Below are 19,978 nucleotides of genomic sequence, written 5' to 3' on the forward strand. Positions count from 1 at the left end.
GTGAGGTGTTTTTCCTTCTCAAGATCATCACAATGTATGAAGCTCCTAATTGTTGAGCGTCCATCTTGCCCTCTAAGCTACAAGGATTATGTGATCAAGAACCATATTTTCCCTAAACTTCTATATTTCTAGTGCCTAGCAGGTTTCCTGGTGCAGAGTGGCCACTCAATAAGTATTTGTTGAAAAAATTAAACTGTGTGCGAAGTAGATGCCCTGGGGAACTGGTAAGAGGCAAGAAGTGAAATGAGAGCACCAAGCAAAGTGCTGTGTAATTACAGAACCTCTGCATTTCCTGTAACCTTTTCATTTCCAGAAAAGGTAACTAGAGTCCACGCAGATAAAGGTCACAGATAGTGTGACAAAATAAGACTAAGCACGGTTTTGACCATGTTCTTGTCACTTGCACTCCAAAACGTGTCAAGATTGTTTCTTGAGGGGCGCCTGGGTGGCGCAGTCGGTTAAGCGTCCGACTTCAGCCAGGTCACGATCTCGCGGTCCGTGAGTTCGAGCCCCGCGTCGGGCTCTGGGCTGATGGCTCAGAGCCTGGAGCCTGTTTCCGATTCTGTGTCTCCCTCTCTCTCTGCCCCTCCCCCGTTCATGCTCTGTCTCTCTCTGTCCCCTCCCCCCCAAAAAATAAATAAATAAACGTTGAAAAAAAAAAAGATTGTTTCTTGAATTTATGGGAAAAAGGTCTTTCAATTTTTAAGGCAATATTTAGTTTTTAATGTATTAACTTTGGATAAAATATTTGTTTTTCAAACTTGCATTGCATGTGGCAGGGTTTTATGTAATTAGATATGCTCCATATACGCTATCAGAAATTATTTGCCAAGAATTTTTTTTTCAACGTTTTTTTTTTTTTTTTAATTTATTTTTGGGACAGAGAGAGACAGAGCATGAATGGGGGAGGGACAGAGAGAGAGGGAGACACAGAATCGGAAACAGGCTCCAGGCTCTGAGCCATCAGCCCAGAGCCTGACGCGGGGCTCGAACTCACGGACCGCGAGATCGTGACCTGGCTGAAGTCGGACGCTTAACCGACTGCGCCACCCAGGCGCCCCACCAAGAATTTTAAATATAGGTTGGATCCCTCACTTAATTCTGGCTTTGGATACTGGAATAGCAGAGATTCTATTAGTTGGAATTTTGTGTATCTGGGAGTAAAATCTGGGAGTAAATGTGATCAGAAGTTCTAAGCTATATATAAAGCAAACTGAATTTAAGAGAATATAGGAGTTTATAGAGAATAAGCATTTATAGGTTCTAACTTGAAGAAGTCATATCGAGAGAATCGAATTTTAGAGATCATCAGACTTTAGTACAAATTTAGGATGAACCACTGTATTTTGGAATCACACAATCTAAAATTATAGCACTGTTGTTGGCTTTGTTTTATTCACAAGTGTTAAAACCATGTTTAAGAGAACATCAGAAAACATTAGAAAACATTCATTTTTTTTGTTCTGAAAATAAACATCTGCCAATATAACAATTTGTTATTCACCTGCAACACGCTGTTGATTTGAGGATGATTAAGAAAAAATTCTTCTGTATAACATCAAACTCTGAGAGGAATACTTCCTGGTCGACAGCAGAGACGGAGCATTGTTTTGGTGCTGGGCCTTCCAGAACATTGATGGAAGGAAGAAGAGGGCACGCAGGGCAGCATGGTCTGGAAGAAGTGGTAAAGGTGAAGTTGGCGGATGTAATCCATCCTGACCAAGGGGGCCACCGCCCCCGGAGACAGGAGGACCTACATTCACACAGGAGGCTAAGGGGCAGACTCCTAACCCTGGAGATGCTGCAGGGCAAGTGTGCTCGTGGCAAGCTCCCAAGGCAAAGAAGGATGGGCCAGGTCAAACAAAGTCCATATTCTTCCCACATTTGCTCATTAAATACTTCGATTTGTCTCCTTCAGGGCTGGAGACAGTGAAGGGGAGAACGGAAGTGCATGTCAGTTGAGCAGCGCCCCCTGGCAGGGACAATCGGGACCAGGAGAAAGCACCCCTCCCCCGCATGTGTCCAAAGGCAGAGCTGAAAATTGCAGGGGCCCAGAGATGGGTTTCTAGAGGTTTTATAACAGTGGGCTTTCCTATACATAAATTCTGACTTCTTTCTCTGAGGATGTCTTTTATGATAGACACGTAGAAGTGAACACTCTACATGAAAGGGGGATATGCTGATTTCCCAGAATATAACTAGGGCTTGGAGAGGGCATATCTCACGCAGTCAATTATTCATTCACTCATTTAACAAGTCCCGATAAAACACCGAGAACATTGCGGGTGCTGGGTGAGGCAATGGCCGTGATACGGTGGGGCGACAGACACCAGTTCCTCCTGAAGCTTAAGCAGAGTGGGTGAGGCAAACATTTAAACGTGACAAGTGCTGGGGTGAGGTTGGAACAGCTTCTGAGGAAAGCTGACATTCAGCCTGAAGCCTAGGAAAATGAGCTACCCTCGTGAGGGAGGGGGGGCAGAGGGAGTGAGAGAAGGATCCCGGCCAAGAGGGCTCTGGGAACAAAGTCTCAGAGATAGCCTGCGGGGCCAGAGGTTTCCAGGCTGAAGTTTTGAGTTCTTTGTTTCAATTCATCTGTGCTTCACTTTGAATCCATCTTTAAATTTTTAATTGAGAGAGAACCTAATGTTTACATTTGCATTATTTAAAAACCACATTTGCATAAAATTGATTCTATATGTGACTGGTTTTAATGCTGACGAGGGGGTCATTTTATTCACCTTCTCTGTTTTGGTTTTTTCTTTGTTTTATCTGTGCTTTGCCTGAAGTAGACCTTTAAGCAAAATTTTACAAGAGGTTCACATGAGAGATGCGAGGACTCTCTAATTTTCTCTTAGAAAGGACTCTCTAATTTTCTCTTAGAATCGTGTCTTCATCTTCTAAAATCAAATTGAAGAATCTCACCAGGACGCATCTTCTTGGTCTCGTTCTTTTATCATTCCATTTGCCCCGCGTATAACGTCATTTTTCCGTCTACAGGCTCAGATCTTCCTTTGGCGCAGGGACTTCTCCCTCATATTTTTATTGGTTTGTTCAATTTATCATTATCTTTTCTGCAGAAGGAGAAATAAACCTACATGATAACTTGCAACTCCCTGTCGTCCACACAGGCACCTCTCCCCTCATCCTGTGGGTTGTTCTCTCTGTTCTTTACCTCCCGTGTGGGAAGCGTCTTCAGTGGTCTTCCACATTGCTGGATGTGTTCTCCTGCTTTGTTAGATCTGCTGTTTCGAATACTGATTTTAAGACTTGATTATATCTTATTTTATTTAAATAATTAATTTATTTAAAATTTTTTTTAATGTTTATTTATTTTTTGAGACACACACACACACACACACACACAGTCAGGGATGAGTGGGGGAGGGGCTGAGAGAGAGAGAGAGAGAGAGAGAGAGAGAGACGCACACACAGAATCTGAAACAGGCTCCAGGCTCTGAGCCGTCAGCACAGAGCCCAACGCGGGGCTCGAGCTCATGAACCGTAAGATCATGACCTGAGCAGAAGTCAGATGCTTAACCGACGGAGCCATCCAGGCTCCCCAAACTTGATTATAGTTTAGATTCTTTACAATCTTTTCTTAATCCATCCTGCTCTTTAAGTTTCTGTCTCCATGGTAACTCAACTCTATTTTATGGACAGTACGGTGCAGTGGTTGAGTGCATGCTATTGCGTCCAGGCGGCAAGGGCCTCAGGAGGCCTCTGCCACGTGCTGGCTGTGTGACTGGGAATAATTTGTGTAAACTGTTACTCAGATTCCTCATCTGTAAAATGGGGCAATAATATGCCTATCTCCTGTGAAGACTGAGTCACTTCGCGTAATACACTTAAGTGGCCAATAACTTAGTTTCTAATTACCCTTTATTCTATACTTTCCTAAATTATTCAGAGTAATTATTTGGAATGTCACCCAACTATTGTCGCAGGTATCGGCATATTTCGTTAGCTGATCTTTTAAGGCAGCACGTTTTACTCAATCTTAGTTTTTCTTAATTCTTTCCATAATCCACTTCCTTGTCCTTAAATGCATCGTCTTCGTCATTAAACTGATGTATTGGATGTGGGTATTTTCTGTAGTCAAATTCTTGGGAGTTTTCAGTATTTATTTAGTGTGGTCCGCTGGCCAATTCCTGGTCGTGAGCTTTTTAATATGGATGGAGTTTAAGGTTGGCCTGCCTGAAGCCATCTACAATTTTTCCTTTTCCAGGAATGGGAAATGACAAGTGATAGTCCCCAGTTGGCATTGCTTCCATAGCTCTGCCAACTTTAGTTCCTACCACTTCGTCCTTTAAGGGTAATTACACATCATCGCTTCTCACCAGTTTGACTCCCAGCTGCACTGTATCGCCCGGGGCTGTAGTCATAGGGAGAGTAGAATTAATGAGGCCTGACATGAGTGGCTGTTCACAAAGTAGCACTCATGTGACATCTGTGAACAGCTCTCACCCTCTTATTGAAAAAGATTTTGTGTCTTAGGCACTGGCGTGGCTCAGTCGGTTGAGCATCTGACTTTGGCTCAGGTCATGATCTCACTGTTCTGGAGTTGGAGCCCCTCATCAGGCTTGCTGCTGTCAGCACAGAGCCTGCTTTGGAGTCTCTGTTCCCCTCTCTCTACCCCTCCCCTGCTCATGCGTGCTCTCTCTCTCTCTCTCTCTGTCTCAAAAATAAACAAACATTAAAAAAAAAAAAAAGAAAATGATTTTACATCTGGGGCCAGGGGTTGCGGTGGGTGAGGATGAATGGAGGTCCTCAGCTCTCATGTTTTGCATTTTTTTTTTATCCTCCTGAAGAGAAGGTATAAGATAGTGGTTAAGAATTCACAGTACAGACCCACACAGACCTGGGTCAGATTCCCCTGATAGCTGGGTAGCTTAGGTCAAATCAGTTGATCTCTTTGGGCTGGAGTTTCTTCATCCGTAATAAAGGGACCTATGCTTGTCCCATATTCCTGTGAGCATTTAAACTCAGGTGTTCAATAAATGGCAGCTCTTACTGGCCTGAAAAATCCTTATTCTTCCACCAGCTCACAGTGCACCTGTGTCCTTCCTCCAGGGTATGGGGCTCAAGTCTCAGCCCCTAGTTCTTATAAGAAGTGTGACATCAGTGAGAGGTGAGAGCATAGTCAGTAGGTAGGATGGCAAAGAAGGTGGCAGGGGGCTGAGGGCTGATGGAGACGATCAGCTGGACCCAGGAGAGGGGCACATGAATCACCCCACAACCCAAATTCTTCAAATTCCAGAAATGGTTGAAAACTCGGCAAGACAAGTTTTATTTTCCAAGATCCAGAACTTGATCGGTCCTCTCTTCCTGCTGTTCATCTGCCGCTAACACAAGCCCACTCTTGGCAACCCACATTACCGTTATTCCTAAGTAGTGACACTTTCTGGACTGCAGGCATCTCCAGGGCCTCAGGCTTCTACTTCCCTATGACCCTAGACCCGGAGATCTTTTCTTTTTCTTCATTTTGGATCTCTTCTCTGATTCTTGTGGCCCTCAGACATAAAAGGGCTTATCCTACCAACACCTCCCCAACATTTTTAAAACCAGAGCTTGATTGTCTCTGGGGTTCTCACACCTGCAATATTTCAAATTCAATCTAACTGCCTCTAGTGGGGGCCTATTCTTAGACAGCATCTTGTTTTGTGTGTGCCTGAGAAGTGTTTTTAAAATATTGTTTTAATTGAAGTGTACATAACATACAGTGTTAGTTTTAGGCGTACAACTTAATAGTTTAACAATTATGTATATTACTCAGTGCTCATCAAGATAAGTGTGCTCTTAATCCCTTTTATCTATTTCATCCATGCCCCACATCATTTGCTTTTTTTTTTAAACCTATATACTTCACTCAATACTTTTCATATGTCATAAGAAGGATAGCATCCCCCAAACAACTCTATTATTTCTCTCCCTAAGATATATACAGAAGCTGGGAACTCATTTCAAAAAGGGCAGGTAGTTACATTTGTATAACTATTATCCTTTATTCTGCCAGTCTGCCACAGGACTTCATCTGAACTTGGGTTTGGAAATTCCCTATGGATTCTGGCAGATCATCCTCTGGCATTTTTAGTTTCCAGTGCTGTTGAAACTTTTTATCTCTGTGTTTTCATGAGGGCAACTCAAGAATCACTAGCTGTCCAGTATCTTATCTCAGAGTCCCTCTTTCACATATATGGAATGGGTATTATGGTTTTTGAATACAAAGAAGTTCAATTTGTATAACTTTTTATAAACATCTTGATGGCTAAGTTAATAATTCTTTGTAATATTACCTTCTCTTTCAGCTCAATTTTATTCTGTTTCTGAATACGGTTAGAGTTCTGGCTACCAAAATCTGGGAGACCAATGCAGTTGGGCATGACACAAAAAAGCAATACAGGTAATTCCAGGACAGGCATCTACCAGAGGAAATATTTTGGTTACTATTTAGAGTAAAGAACAGGTATTGATTGATCTGAAATGTCTCTGAGAGATAAATTTGTGAATATGAATTTTCACTTGGTTTTGTTATGCCATTTATCAGAAATGCATAGATATATTTTAGGAAAATCTAAGTAATCCAGAACCTTCCTAATGTGCTTACATTTTAAGTATTAAGTATAATTTTTTTTATCTGTTCTTAGCAGATTGGGATTTTCCCATAAACAATGTGACTACCCAGAAAATCTCTTGTTGATGATCTTAGCAGACAATTTTATCTGTGTTCTTTTTTTTTCAATGTTTATTTATTTTTGAGAGACAGAGAGAGAGAGAGCAAGTGGGGGAAGGGCAGAGAGAGAAGGAGACAGAATCTGAAGCAGGCTCCAGGCTCTGAGCTGTCAGCACAAAGCCCAACACAGGGCTCGAACCCACCAGCCGTGAGATCATGACCTGAGCTGAAGTCGGATACCTAACCGACTGAGCCACCCAGGGGCCCCTCTGTGTTCTTAAAATAATATGTCATAACTGAAAATATCAAGAAGGTGGGTTTGCTGTATTGTTTCCAATCTGTCCATCAAACTGGCCCCTACCAAATATAAATTTTTAAGAACGTTCAAATACACTGAGCAAGACACATTATTCAGTCTTTCATGAAGAAAAGGGCAAATTGAATGTTTATGATCATTATCAAGCTATCTTAAGGGTATTCCCACTTTTCCCAATGACAATTTTGGGAGTCCCGAATACTAACAGCCTCTATCCAACTGTGCACACATCCAGTGGTCAGGTGGATGTGGATTAATCTTTATAATCCCAAAGTAATAACCACTTCTTTCTGTCTTGGATTGTTAGGAAATGCTGTCTGTGACACAGAAAGGAAGAAACCATAGTCAGTATTTTGGTTCAGTGTCACAACTGTTCTCGAAGCCCTTTGTTGAATTATTTCCCTCTACTGTGTAGGCAACTTTCACTGTCAGGCAGAAAAGATGACGGGTATAGACTGGAGTCTGGGATAAGACACACACTGAACAAACCAGTAGCTGCAGGCTCCAATTATTTTTAATGTGCTGCAAGCGGTATTATTATAATATAAATTGTGCCTAAGAGTTTACAGTGAAGGACCTTTGCCATACTAATGTAGCCTGTCTCCTGTCACATCCCACTGATGAAGACAAAGGCCAGGGGATGACAGAACAGTGGAAAATGTAAATAGCTCTTCAATTTTCTCCATAAAGTGGAAAAGTACAAAGGTTTTTGAAAGCTGCTTACTTCTCTAGTTCTGAATAAAAGCTCCTTATTTTTATAGTTCTAAATGATGTGAACTTGAACTCTCAGTTAAAAGTTACCAAAGAGACTTGAGAAAAAATTCTGGAGAGAACAAAGGGTGAATTATCTTAAAACATAGTTTGAATAGACAATATTTTGAGTTCATGCATGGGGGAGTATTTCTCAAAACAATGGAAGAGAAAAATTCATCAAGGATTAAAATAATCTATTCAGAATTCAGAACAAATTTTTAAATAATCTGGGGCCCAGAAGTGTTTTAAGTTTGAAGTGATTAATTTGAACAGAGTCTAGACTAATGTCAGGTAGTCAGGGAAAGTATTTTCCAGCCACATACATTTTTTTTTTTTTTTTCAAAGTTTATTTACTTTTGGGACAGAGAGAGACAGAGCACGAACGGGGGAGGGGCAGAGAGAGAGGGAGACACAGAATCGGAAACAGGCTCCAGGCTCCGAGCCATCAGCCCAGAGCCCGACGCGGGGCTCGAACTCACGGACCGCGAGATCGTGACCTGGCCGAAGTCGGACGCTTAACCGACTGCGCCACCCAGGCGCCCCCATACATTTTTTTTTTTAATAACTAAAACACCCTTCGTATTCTTACTAGTGTCCAAAGTTCAAAATGTGGTGAGGAAAGGCTCTGTCTTTCTTTTTATTTATCACATCAGTTATTTTAAAACAAGACTGGTGTGTAGAAAAGTAAATAATATATCAGATTTAACAGCAAGGCTGATGCATTTTTTGTTTTTTTAAAAAAATTTAATTGTTTATTTAATTTCAAGAGAGAGGGAGAGAGAGAGAGAGAGAGAAAGAGAGAGAGAGAGAGAGAGAGAGAGAGAGAGAGCATGAGCAGGGGAGGGGCAGAGAGAGAGAGGGAGACACAGAATCTGAAGCGGGCTCCAGGCTCTGAGCTGTCAGCGCAGAGCCTGAAGCAGGGCTCAAACTCACAAACTGTGAGATCATGACCTGAGTTGAAGTCAGATGCTTAACTGACTGAGCAACCCAGGCACCCCTGCATTTTTTGTTTTAAATTACAACTCAATCCCCTTGCAAAGTAAGAAAAGATTGCCAGAAGTGGAAGAACATGAGCTATGAGAAATGCAAGATTGAATGGACAAGAACATTGGAATGTTTTGGCTAATTTGACTTTCCATTCAATGTTAGACAAAGATCGTATTTATTGTTTATTATTTTTGGAATAAATTCAACCAATGTCTATTATGCAGTATGATAGTAAAGAGGGCAGATTTTAAGGCTGAATCCTGTAGTCATTGTCTGACTTTAGGCGAATACTTTGCTTTTCCGAGCCTCTGTCCTCATCAGGCTATGGGATGATAACGGCTCTTACATGGTTGGCAGAATAAAAGGAGGCAGCCAGTATAGTATGTAACAGGGGCGTCATAGGCAACAGCTTCATTGACTGAGTGCCCTTTTTGTGCCACACAAGAATTCAAAGTATAAGAAGACATGGTTTCTGTGTGCAAAAAAATTTGAGTGAGTGGTGAGAGAGAGAGAGAGAGAGAGATTAATTTAATTAAACAAAGTGAGGAGAGTACCAGTAGAGATGCACGTACAAAGTGTTAGGTGTATAGATAAAAGGAGAAGATTAATTCAAGCTCGAGAGGGATCGAAAAAGGCTTAAGGGAAATAGTAGTTTTTTTCAAAAAGCTAAGTTGACTCTGACAAGGAAAGTAGAGATCTTCCAACACTTTTCACCTGGCGAGAGAGCTGTTGCAAGAATTGAGTATCTACGTTCTAAATAGGACACTGAGTCCCACGGGCCCTTCGATTCCTTTACATTCCTCTCATGGCTTTGCCCTTGGAGGCAGAGCCGCCACCGTGTTTTCAGCAAGCCAGAAGGCCACGTTCAGTTGGTGCGTCCCTGATCATCTCACTAGGCAGCTGTGCCTTTTCAGAGAGCCGGGCTGCGAAGACGTACGGTGTGCGTGAGTGACCCGATGGACGCCGAACAAATCAGTGCCCAGGATTGCTGAATGCTTTGATGTGAGTGCGAAAATCCATCTTTATAAGCGAACAAATGACCCATGTATCCATCGGCCTGGTACATGCCCCTGCTTCAACTTACCCCTGGCACTGGAGGATAAATTTTCAAAGAGGATGTAATCATAACTTTTATACAAATATAAATGAACACACTTCAAAGATTTTATTTAAGTCATTAATGAAGGAACTGGTAAGACATTACACATGCTTAAAAGGGAATCATGAAGGCTGAAATGAATTTACAAATGGATGCAAATTAGTAAAACTTGTTAATATCCACAGGGCTAAAATTAGTGACGTTCCACTGGGCACAATTTACATTTCTGTGGACAGGAATTATTTGCACTACTACGGTAGGCCAATTTCTAAGATGCATACTCCACCTTCCCCACCCCCTCCCCTGCTCCACCAAGATTACCTTCCGCCTGGTGTACATGCCTCTATAATCATCCTCCATACCCCTTCTTGAGCAAGACCTGCGATAGGACAGTTTCTCCCTTGCTTAGGTTACATTACAAGGCAAAAGTGATGGGGTAGTGACTCCTGTGAGTGACAGCCTGGAGAGAGGTCCTCCTGCTGGCTTTGAAGAAGTAATCCCACATGTTGTGAAGGCATATGGCTAGGACCTGAGGACAGTCTGAGGGCAGCTTGTAGGAACTGAATGATCCCTGGCCAATAGCCAGCTCCCAGTCCTACAACTTCAAGGAGCTGAGATCTGCTAGCAGTGTGCATGAACTTGGAGAAGAGCCCTGAGGTCCAGATGAAAACACAATCCTGGTGGCTGACACCTTGATTTTGGCCTTGTGACACCCTGAGCAGAAGACCTATGTACATCATGCCTGGACGTGAGGCATATAGAAACTGAGAGTGAATAAATGGATATTGTTTATGTCACTAAATTTGTGATAATATGTTACATAGCAATAGAAAATAAATTCAATTATCATGTTTGCTGCAAATTAACTTTTACCTCTACAGAATTGTAAAAGAGCCTAGTCATAGAAAAAGAGAAAAAACAGATGGCTGAGCTAGCAGGATTCCCACTAAATTGCAGTCTTTGACAACTGTTTCTTGCTCTGCTTTGAACCAAACTGTCCCTAAAATTTTATATTTGTGCTCATTTCACAATGTGTTGCACTTCTTTCTTCCCCCTTCCCTTCCCTTCCCTTCCTCTCCCTTCCCCTTCCTTCCCCTCCCTTCTCTCCTCTCCTTTCTTTCCTCTCTCCTCTCCTCTCCTCTCCTCTCCTCTCCTCTCCTTTCTCTCTCTTTCTTTCTTCTTTCTTTCTTTCTTTCTTTCTTTCTTTCTTTCTTTCTTTCTTTCTCTTTCTTCTTTTTCTTTCCCGTTTTAACCTAGTTTATGGCTCCTAGTCACACACAATAGGAACAATCAAAGTTAGCTTAAGTTTGAGAATATCTCCAGGGGGATTTATCCATTCATTTTAAAAATATTTTTTTAATTTAATGTTTATTTATTTTGAGAGAGAGAGAGAGTGAGCAGGAGAGGGGCAGAGAGAGAGAGACACACACAGAATCTGAAGCAGGCTTCAGGCTTTGAGCTGTCAGCACAGAGCCCCACGCAGGGCTCAAACTCACAAGCTGTGAGATCATGACCTGAGCCGAAGTTGGACACTCAATGCACTCAGCCACCCAGGTGCCCCTATTCAATCATCTTAAAAGAGGAAATGCAATTTCCTTTTCAGGGTCATGTTAAACAAGACTTGTAAAGTTCTGCAAATGCAGTTAGTGCTGTCCCCCTTTATCTGATTAGACTGAATTCCAATGTCATGAAGTTACTCACAGTGTCTTGCTCATTTATGCAGTGATGGAAAAGGATAGTCACTTGTCAGGATTCAGGAGGACAGGCATATCCCAAGGAGCCTCTGAAAGTTGAAAGGTTTAGTTAGGTCAGAGAAATCCATGGTCTTACCATGGATGCTGCCTTGAATGAAACAGACTTAAGGTAGAATTTTCAAACTAAGTGGACTGTAGATGAGTCAAAGTATGAAGTGTGGGGCTAGAACAGCACAGGGGAAAGCCCATAGGCCACTGGGGAAACTGTGAGCCTGAGGCAGAGCAGACGGCTCTGAGACAAGAGGAGCAGATGGTCTAGGCACTACTGAGAGATACAAGAGGCAGAGGAGAATGAGATGGGACACATACGCAACTCTAAATGTCTAAGTTAGGCTTTTGAATATGATTTTGTGGGACACCCAGGTCCTGCAGGAACTGATAAGATGGTTAGGATAGGAAAGTGGATGTGTCTGGAAGATGATCCCTATGAAAGCCTTAGACTATTATAGCTCTTATAAACTTCTGGGCTCTGTAACTCATTTTAGAGGAAAGAAAACCGAATCCCAGTCACTTAGGAAATTAATGGCAAATCTGGAATCTGAATCCAGTTCTGTATAGTTTTAGTCCATTGTGATCTCTGCTCATCCACACTGTTTATTTCTAAGAAGGAAACTAGGTAAGTATATACATAAGTAAACAAATAAAGAAGGAAGGAAGGAATGAAGGAAGGAAAGAAAGAAGGAAGGGAGGGAGGGAGAAAGAAAAGTAGCTGGAGGAAAGACCAGTAAGAAAGGGAGAAGGTTATAATTGTTTGAGATTACTGGGGCATAAATGATTTCCAAAGAAGGGAATATTTGAGGAATAAGAAAGAAGCCAGGGGCGCCTGGGTAGCTCAGTCGGTTAAGCATCGGACTTCGGCTCAGGTCATGATCTCGCAGTCCGTGAGTTCGAGCCCCGCGTCAGGCTCTGTGCTGACAGCTCAGAGCCTGGAGCCTGTTTCAGATTCTGTGTCTCCCTCTCTCTCCGACCCTCCCCCGTTCATGCTGTCTCTCCCTGTCTCAAAAATAAAGAAACGTTAAAAAAAAAATTAAAAACAAAAAGAAAGAAGAAGCCAGATTTGGCAGATTCTTGGATAAAAAGTACAAAAGAACCCCCTCCCCCCAAAAACCCCAAAGCCAAACACCAGAAAATGATGTGCTGGGGTGTACTAGTTATCTACTGTGCAAATGAATTACCACAAACATAAGTGGCTTAAAACAACAACAACAACAAAAAAAACTTGCTATTTTAACGTTTCTGTAGGTCAGAAATCTGAGCATGGTTTACATGGACCTCCTCCCTCAGGATCTCTTATAAGGGTCAACTGAGATGTCAATCAGGGCTACAGGCTTATCTTAAGGTTGGACTGGGGAAGAATCCGCCTCCAAGTTTATGAGATTATTGACAGAATTCAGGTTTTTCTTGGCGGTTGGCTGATGCCACCCCACCTTGCCACATGGGCCACTCAGTAGACTAGCTCACAGCATGGTTGCTTGCTTCATTGGACCAAACAAGGGAGAGGCTTTGTTATTAAGATGAAAGTTACAATCTTATGAAATGTAATCACAGAAGTGACATCCCATCATTTTGCCTGTAATCTGTCAATTAGAAATAAGTCCTAGGTTTCTGTCTATACTCAAAGGAAGGGGATTAACAAGAATGTAAATATTAGGTGGGGAATCACTGCAGGCCATTTTAGAGTCAACCAACATACTGGAAACCTGGGGTTCCTCCAGATACACAAGAAAACATATGTGAAAAAGTAGTTAAGAGAAATAAAGTCAAATTGCTTACCTTGCAAAATAAAGGTACAAAACCTAGAACTGTAGATAATTTTTAGAATATTTACAGACAGCAAAAAACATTGACCATATGCAGCTTATAAGAAAATATGAAATGATTAATGGAGATCCAACTGATGAAGAAACTAGGGAGTAGTTAATTTTATTTTAATTAATTAATTAAAAAATTTTAGTGTTTATTTATATTTGAGAGAGAGAGAGAGAGAGAGAGACTGAGCACAAGCAGGAGAGGGGTGGAGAGGGAGATAGAATCTGAAGCAGGCTCCAGGCTCTGAGCTGTCAGCACAGAGCCCAGAGCCTGAGGCAGGGAGTGAGCTCTTGAGCTGAGCTGTGAGGTCATGACCTAAACGGAAATTAAGAGTTGGACACTTAACTGATTGAGCTACCCACGTGCCCTGGGAGTAGTTAATTTTAAAATGAACAAAACAAATCAAAATGTGGTCTGTGGAAAGTAAAGATAATTAACATGAATGGAAGTAATACTTGTTTAAGTCTCAAACATAGAAGTTAAAGTAAATTTAGGGCAGCAACAAAGGGCATTTCATAGCTTTATGAAAACAATATCTGTTAATCCAGGAGAGTGGAAATGAGATTAGAGAGAATTAAGAGATCATAATCATGGGAAGTGAGAATAAACAATTTGATTTAGTATAAAAAATTTAGCTTTTTAAAAAAAGTACTATTTCCCTTAAGCCTTTCTCAGTCCCTCTCGAGCTTGAATTAATCATTCCCTTTTTTCTATTTAGTATAAATGTGACAGGAAGAGGAGGGAGGGGGAAAAAAAATCTAGCAGAAGCCATGGGATCTAAAGAGATGGGGAAAAAGTCAGCCTCTCCTAAGCTTGGTTTTTTCCTGCAAGCCATCTCCACGGACCGGCACTCTAAGTTGGTTAATAAAAAGGCTTCTTTCAGGAAACTCGCCAAATCGACCCTGGTCCTGGTGCTGGTCTTTGGAGTGCACTACATCGTGTTCCTGTGCCTGCCCCACTCCTTCGCCGGGCTGGGCTGGGAGGTCCGGATGCACTGTGAGCTCTTCTTCAATTCCTTTCAGGTAGACAGCTCTGGCTCTTGCATTGTGGTACCCCCCCCCCCCCTTGCAACTTTTTTCTCTGCTCCTCTCTCCGGCTTTCATGCACCTGTCTCCCGGGGGGGCCACGGAAGGGTGTTATTCTCTGGAGCCTATGCTTTTAACCTCTGCCCACAGCAGGAGCTGCTTCTCACCAAGTCTGGGCAGTGAGACAAGAAAGCATATTGCTGTAAAATATGGAACACGTACAGAGCAGGGACTTCTGCGTGTGTGTATGGAAAATAAACGAAAGTCAAAGAAAAAGAAGGCAGGGAGGAGGCAAAAAAGGGAAAGGGAGACAAAAAAGGAGAAGTAGCTGCTACCCGTTTTATCTCACTTGAAAATACGATTACTGTCATCACTTACATGGCTTACTGCGGACACCTCCCTCCTCCGGGGCACTCGCTCGCTGCCACCTCCGGTCGCCTTAAATCTAGTCTCCGTATATAGTCTGGAGGATCTTAAAAATAAATTTGATCATGTCACTCATCTACCCGAAGTACCCAGAGTTTTCCCATTGCACTCAGAATAACACCCAAATGCCATTTGCTGGTGTGCACAGCCCTATGTGGCAGGGATCCTGCCCAACTGTGACCTCGCGTCACACCGTGCTCCCTGTCACCCACTGAGTTTGAGTCATGCTCCTGCTTCCACACTCTCTGTTCCTCAAACTCATTCCTATCTTAGGGGCTCATACTTGCCATTGCCTTTGTCTGAAGGACTCTCCCCACAGCACCCCCAATATTCACAAGGCCTGGCTTCTTCTTGTCACTCAAACCAGCTTAAATGCTATCTCTTCAAAGTGCTCTTCATTGAGTTACCCATTCAATATACCTTCTCCATTCCTCTCTTTCACATTTTGTCTGCATAGCCCTTATTATCTTACAATTTTCCAGCGTGGCTAGGTGTTTATGTTTTATCCATCTGTATTTCCTTCTAGATTGTAAGCTCTAAGGGAACAGGGACCCCGTCTGTCTTGATTAAATTGTTCACCCTTGGCATGCTGAGCAGTTTGCACTGTAGAGGCTCAATAAATACTTTTGAATGAGTGACACAAAAGTTTGTCTTTTTGCCATATGATAGCCTACGTCTGTAGTTTCCAGCATTCACAATGTATAAATACCTCGTACTCACCAGGTGCTATTCTGTGATCCTTGAGTGACAACATACATGAAGCTAATAAAATGGGAATCAATTCTTTGTGGGTCTTACAGTGTTTTATTCAGTTACTTGTTTGGTTCAGCTGACACCAAGGAAGGATCTCAGACAAATATAACATAAACTTAAAGATTTGGAAACATCAGGAGAGAGTAGTTCATATAATTTTCTGAAGGAATCATACCACCACCCAGTTTTTCAATTTATATATTTTGACACAAGACACGTCAGTGCTGTGATCTCCATGAACTGTCAGCATGCTAACATTCTGTTTTGTTCCCCAGGGTTTCTTTGTGTCTATCATCTACTGCTACTGCAACGGGGAGGTAGGTTTGAAGAGCCCCGGACGCCCCACAGGTGTAGGTCCGAGTCAGCTTGTAAATGGCCATCACGGTGTGGCCTGAATCTCTTCAGGATCCCCAGGAGTGACAGGAAAAAATGAGCAGGGAGAAAGGGGATATTTCGATCATGAACTATTTTGAGAAAGCAAGAATGAATGGAAATAAGCTAAAGTCTTCCTCTTCTAGCACTTTTCAATGTTAATTCAGTTGCAAACCCTGATATCAGAAACAAAAACAAAAACCCAAACACCATGCAACTTGTTGGAATGTAAATTGATACTTGGAAGGACAGTGAATTTCATATTCCAGTTAATACATAAACTTACATTCAATTTCGAGTCCTATAAGAAGCTAAAAAATAAGTTTTCTTGGGACAAGTCCATGAGAATATTTTGATATTTTAAAAACCACACGATGGTGACGGGACACTTTTAGTTCATTGAGGGGTTGGCTGGAGAGCATTAGCCATGCTGTTATCAGCTTACCAGGTTTCCACTGCTTTCCATGGAAATTCCAACTAAGCTCTCTTCTGGTAAGTGGTAATAGCAGGAGAACTGAAACCTCAACCACAAGATTGGGAGCAAGAGCCCCACCCTATTAAGAAGTCATTTGCAGTGCCTGTTTTTCGTGGTACGGGTTTCCTTCCCATTTTTTCCTCCCTCAGTATGCCTGTGCAAAGTCACAGTATTACATTTCAAGTTGAGTACCTTCCATGCCATTCCTCGGGCACAGCTGGCACTATTTACCCCCCCCCCCCCCCCTTCCACCCAGAGTCCTCTGTTCCCTCTCCCACAAGTCAGATGTTTCTATGGGCTGCATTTCAGCTTATATTAAAATAGTGATCTTGGACAAGACCCTTTACCTCTCTTGGAGCCAGTAATAACATGTAGAGGTTTTCTGAGGTTGAGGGAGAATATGTACATCATTCCCTGGCACACAGTGGAAACTCGGCGATTACTATCGCTGAAGGGCAAATATCCGTCTAACAAGGCTTCAGGCTCCCTGATGGTTTCTGACGCACAATATTTCCTGTGACTTAGGTTCAGTCCGAGGTGAAGAAGTTGTGGGGCCGGTGGAATCTCTCCATCGACTGGAAAAGGACGCCCCCATGCGGCGGCCACCGATACGGCTCCGTGCTCACCACCTTGACCCACAGCACCAGCAGCCAGTCGCAGGTGGCTGCCAGCGCTCGCATGGTGCTCATCTCTGGCAAAGCCACCAAGACAGCCGGCCACCAGCCCGACAGCCACGTGACGTTACCCGGCTATGTCTGGAGTAACTCGGAGCAGGACTGCCTGCCACACTTGATCCACGAGGAGACCAAGGAAGGTAACGCCAGGCGAGGAGATGAGATTCCAATGGCGGAGTCTCCCAGGCCGTTGGAATTCAACCCAGACCCTGAAGGAAGCAGAGGAGAAACGGAGGATGTTCTCTGAGTCAACATCTGTGACTTTAAAGAGCTGGTCCCTCAGGTTGTGTGAGAGAAGCTTGGCTGGCTTCCTCTGCTTGCGCCCCAGAACTGAAAATTCAGGGTTCAAAGTGTTATTTCACAAAAATTTTCAGGTTGCATGAATTTGAGCCTATAAATCCTAAAGACACAAAAGAAGAAATGTCAGTGGAGTAGTTTATTCTCTTATGTTGGCATCAAGTTCTCTTCCAAATTGTTGTGCGACAAATTGCTCTGTGATTGTTCATTTTTCTGCTGCTCTTGGGTAGAAAACGTTTCACTCCCTTGGCTCTGGTTTTCTCTCATAAATATCACCCTAAGTATGATAGAGATCATTCAGTATGTGTCGTTTCCCTTTTCAGATATGAGCATTCTGTTTTTCTCTTTCTCATTTTAAGGTACTTCTACCGTTGCATTTCTTTGGGGGATGCAGGGGAGCAATTAGGGTCTGAAGATGTACGTTGAAACGTGAGCTAAGAACACACACACACTGGAAAATAAGGGGCTGGGCTTTGATAAGATAATACATTTGTGACATATTTGTTTCTTTCTAGGAACAAGAATTACTCAAAAGTGTATTGCACATATTCCTTCTTTTGAATGTCTCCTTTGTGACCAGCCAAATCTCAGGTCTTCTTCACTCCTCTGTAAAGCTTGACATGTCACACGGTTTTCCCCGTTAGCTTGTGTCTGCAGGCTGATTGTGTTTGTAATCGTTTGTATCGCTGGTAAGGCACACAGCATCCGTGCCTTTTGTTCTTTGTTCTGTTGCTACATTCCAAATGGCATGTGGGATAAATTAAAAGTTTGTTTTAAAAATACATTTTGGGTGAATTGTAAAAATTTTCCCTCGGCATCTAACTTTGTTTTTGAGAACCAACCCAACGTTCTTTCTTCAAATTGATGGAGACTGGCGTGTACCTCCAGCACGTCCCTGAACTTGAAACCTCAGTATATTGCAGCAGTGAAACATTGATTGAGTGTATGTTAGGTACCCAGCATCCCGTTGGTTTTTATTTACAAGCATTAACTTAATTTAATCCTCACTACAAACTTACGATTAAGTTGTATCACTGTCACCCTTATTACAGATGGCAACGTGACTCACAAGTGGAGTAACTTGCCCACAAGTGGCACAGCTAGTCATGACAGAACGTGGCTTCAGATACAGAACTACGGACTTGAACCATTCATGAACCATTCATGACCATAATGGTTCATGACCATTATGCTCCACTGTAACCAATATATATGTTGCCCATTAACCAATCAAAACATTCAATTAATTTCTTCTGGGTAGAGAGTGCTTAAGAACCCTTATTATGTCTTAGCCTCTGAACTTCATGAAGTTTCCACTCTAGTGGGGGAGACAAATGTATGTAGGACATGAAAATATTACAGAGTAATGTGTTTCTAAGTGAAACAACACAGGTCAAGCTGATCTGTCTCATTTTGCTGAATGATTTACTCAACATGCCACTAGTGTCATGATGAATAAGGTACGCTGAGGTCCACACACTTTTTTCAAAAATATACTTTCCTGCTATGTTCATTCTTGCCTTCCTCTTCTGTGCCACACAGAGGTAATTTCCTCCTCATCCTGTTTATGGAGGTGCCATTTGCAGATTTAATTTATTTGAGTCTATGCTTTAATGTCACACACCATGCTGTCTACTTGTCGGGAGAGAACCATCATGGGCTGAGAGATTCAGTTCTATAGCTAGTTTTCTGTAAGTCTTTATAACGTCACTTAACTTCATTTGTTCAAGTTTTCTATCTTTACAATGAAGGTGGGGCACCTGGGTGGCTCAGTTGATTAAGCGTTGGACTCTTCATTTCAGCTCAGGTCATGATCTCACAGTTTGTGAGATCGAGCCCTAGGTTGGGCTCTGGGCTGACAGCGTGGAGCCTACTTTGTGTTCTCTCTCTTCCTTTCTCTCTGCCCCTCCCCTGCCCATGTGCTGTCTTTCTCTCTCTCAAAGGAAATAAATAAAAAAATAAACTCTTTAAAAAAGTAAAATGAAGATAATACCTGTCTACCTTACAGAAATGTTCTGATAAGAGAAATCATACATTGAAAGCACTTTGTAACATAAAAATATCATACAAATATGCGGTTTGGGTTGTTGTTATATTATACTTTCAAGTTAAAATCTGGCTTTGCCCCATTATAAAAGACCTCCTTGGTCAGTGCGACATAATAAATTTTAGAATACATATATTTTGATAATATGGAAAATATTAAGCGTTCTTACTTTCTAAGCCAACCCCACATTCTAAAGCTACATCACTTGGGATACCTGGGGGCTCAGTCGGTTAAGCATCCAACTTTGGCTCAGGTCACGATATCACGGTTCATGAGTTCAAGCCCTGCACCGGGCTCTGTGCTGACAGCTCAGAGCCTGGAGCCTTCTTTGGATTCTGTGTCTTCCTCTCTCTCTGCCCTTTCCCTGCTCGTACTCTGTCTCTCTCTCTCTCAAAATTAAACATTAAAAAAATTCTAAAGCTAAGTCACTACTTCTTTATGGTAACAAGTGTTAGTATAATTCTTTATGTTAACAAGTGTGAGAGTAACCTAAGTTTTCTGTATTTAAAATTTTTTAATAT

At 42.3% G+C, this 19,978-nt stretch overlaps 1 protein-coding gene across 2 annotated transcripts in view; it reads left to right on the forward strand.

Annotated features, from left to right (window-relative positions):
- PTH2R (parathyroid hormone 2 receptor) overlaps positions 1-18,192 on the forward strand; it is a 91,740-nt gene extending 73,548 nt beyond the window's left edge. For both annotated transcript variants that reach the window (XM_045481010.1, XM_045481011.1), the window contains exons 10-13: positions 6,306-6,400; positions 14,272-14,410; positions 15,868-15,909; positions 16,965-18,192. In XM_045481010.1, the coding sequence (XP_045336966.1) occupies positions 6,306-6,400; positions 14,272-14,410; positions 15,868-15,909; positions 16,965-17,360 (672 nt within the window). In that variant the 3' untranslated portion in view covers positions 17,361-18,192. The remainder of the gene's footprint in view (positions 1-6,305; positions 6,401-14,271; positions 14,411-15,867; positions 15,910-16,964) is intronic.
- Positions 18,193-19,978: the final 1,786 nt, after the last annotated feature.

This window comes from Leopardus geoffroyi, chromosome C1, assembly GCF_018350155.1.
Source record: "Leopardus geoffroyi isolate Oge1 chromosome C1, O.geoffroyi_Oge1_pat1.0, whole genome shotgun sequence".
Classification (NCBI taxonomy): Eukaryota; Metazoa; Chordata; class Mammalia; order Carnivora; family Felidae; genus Leopardus; species Leopardus geoffroyi.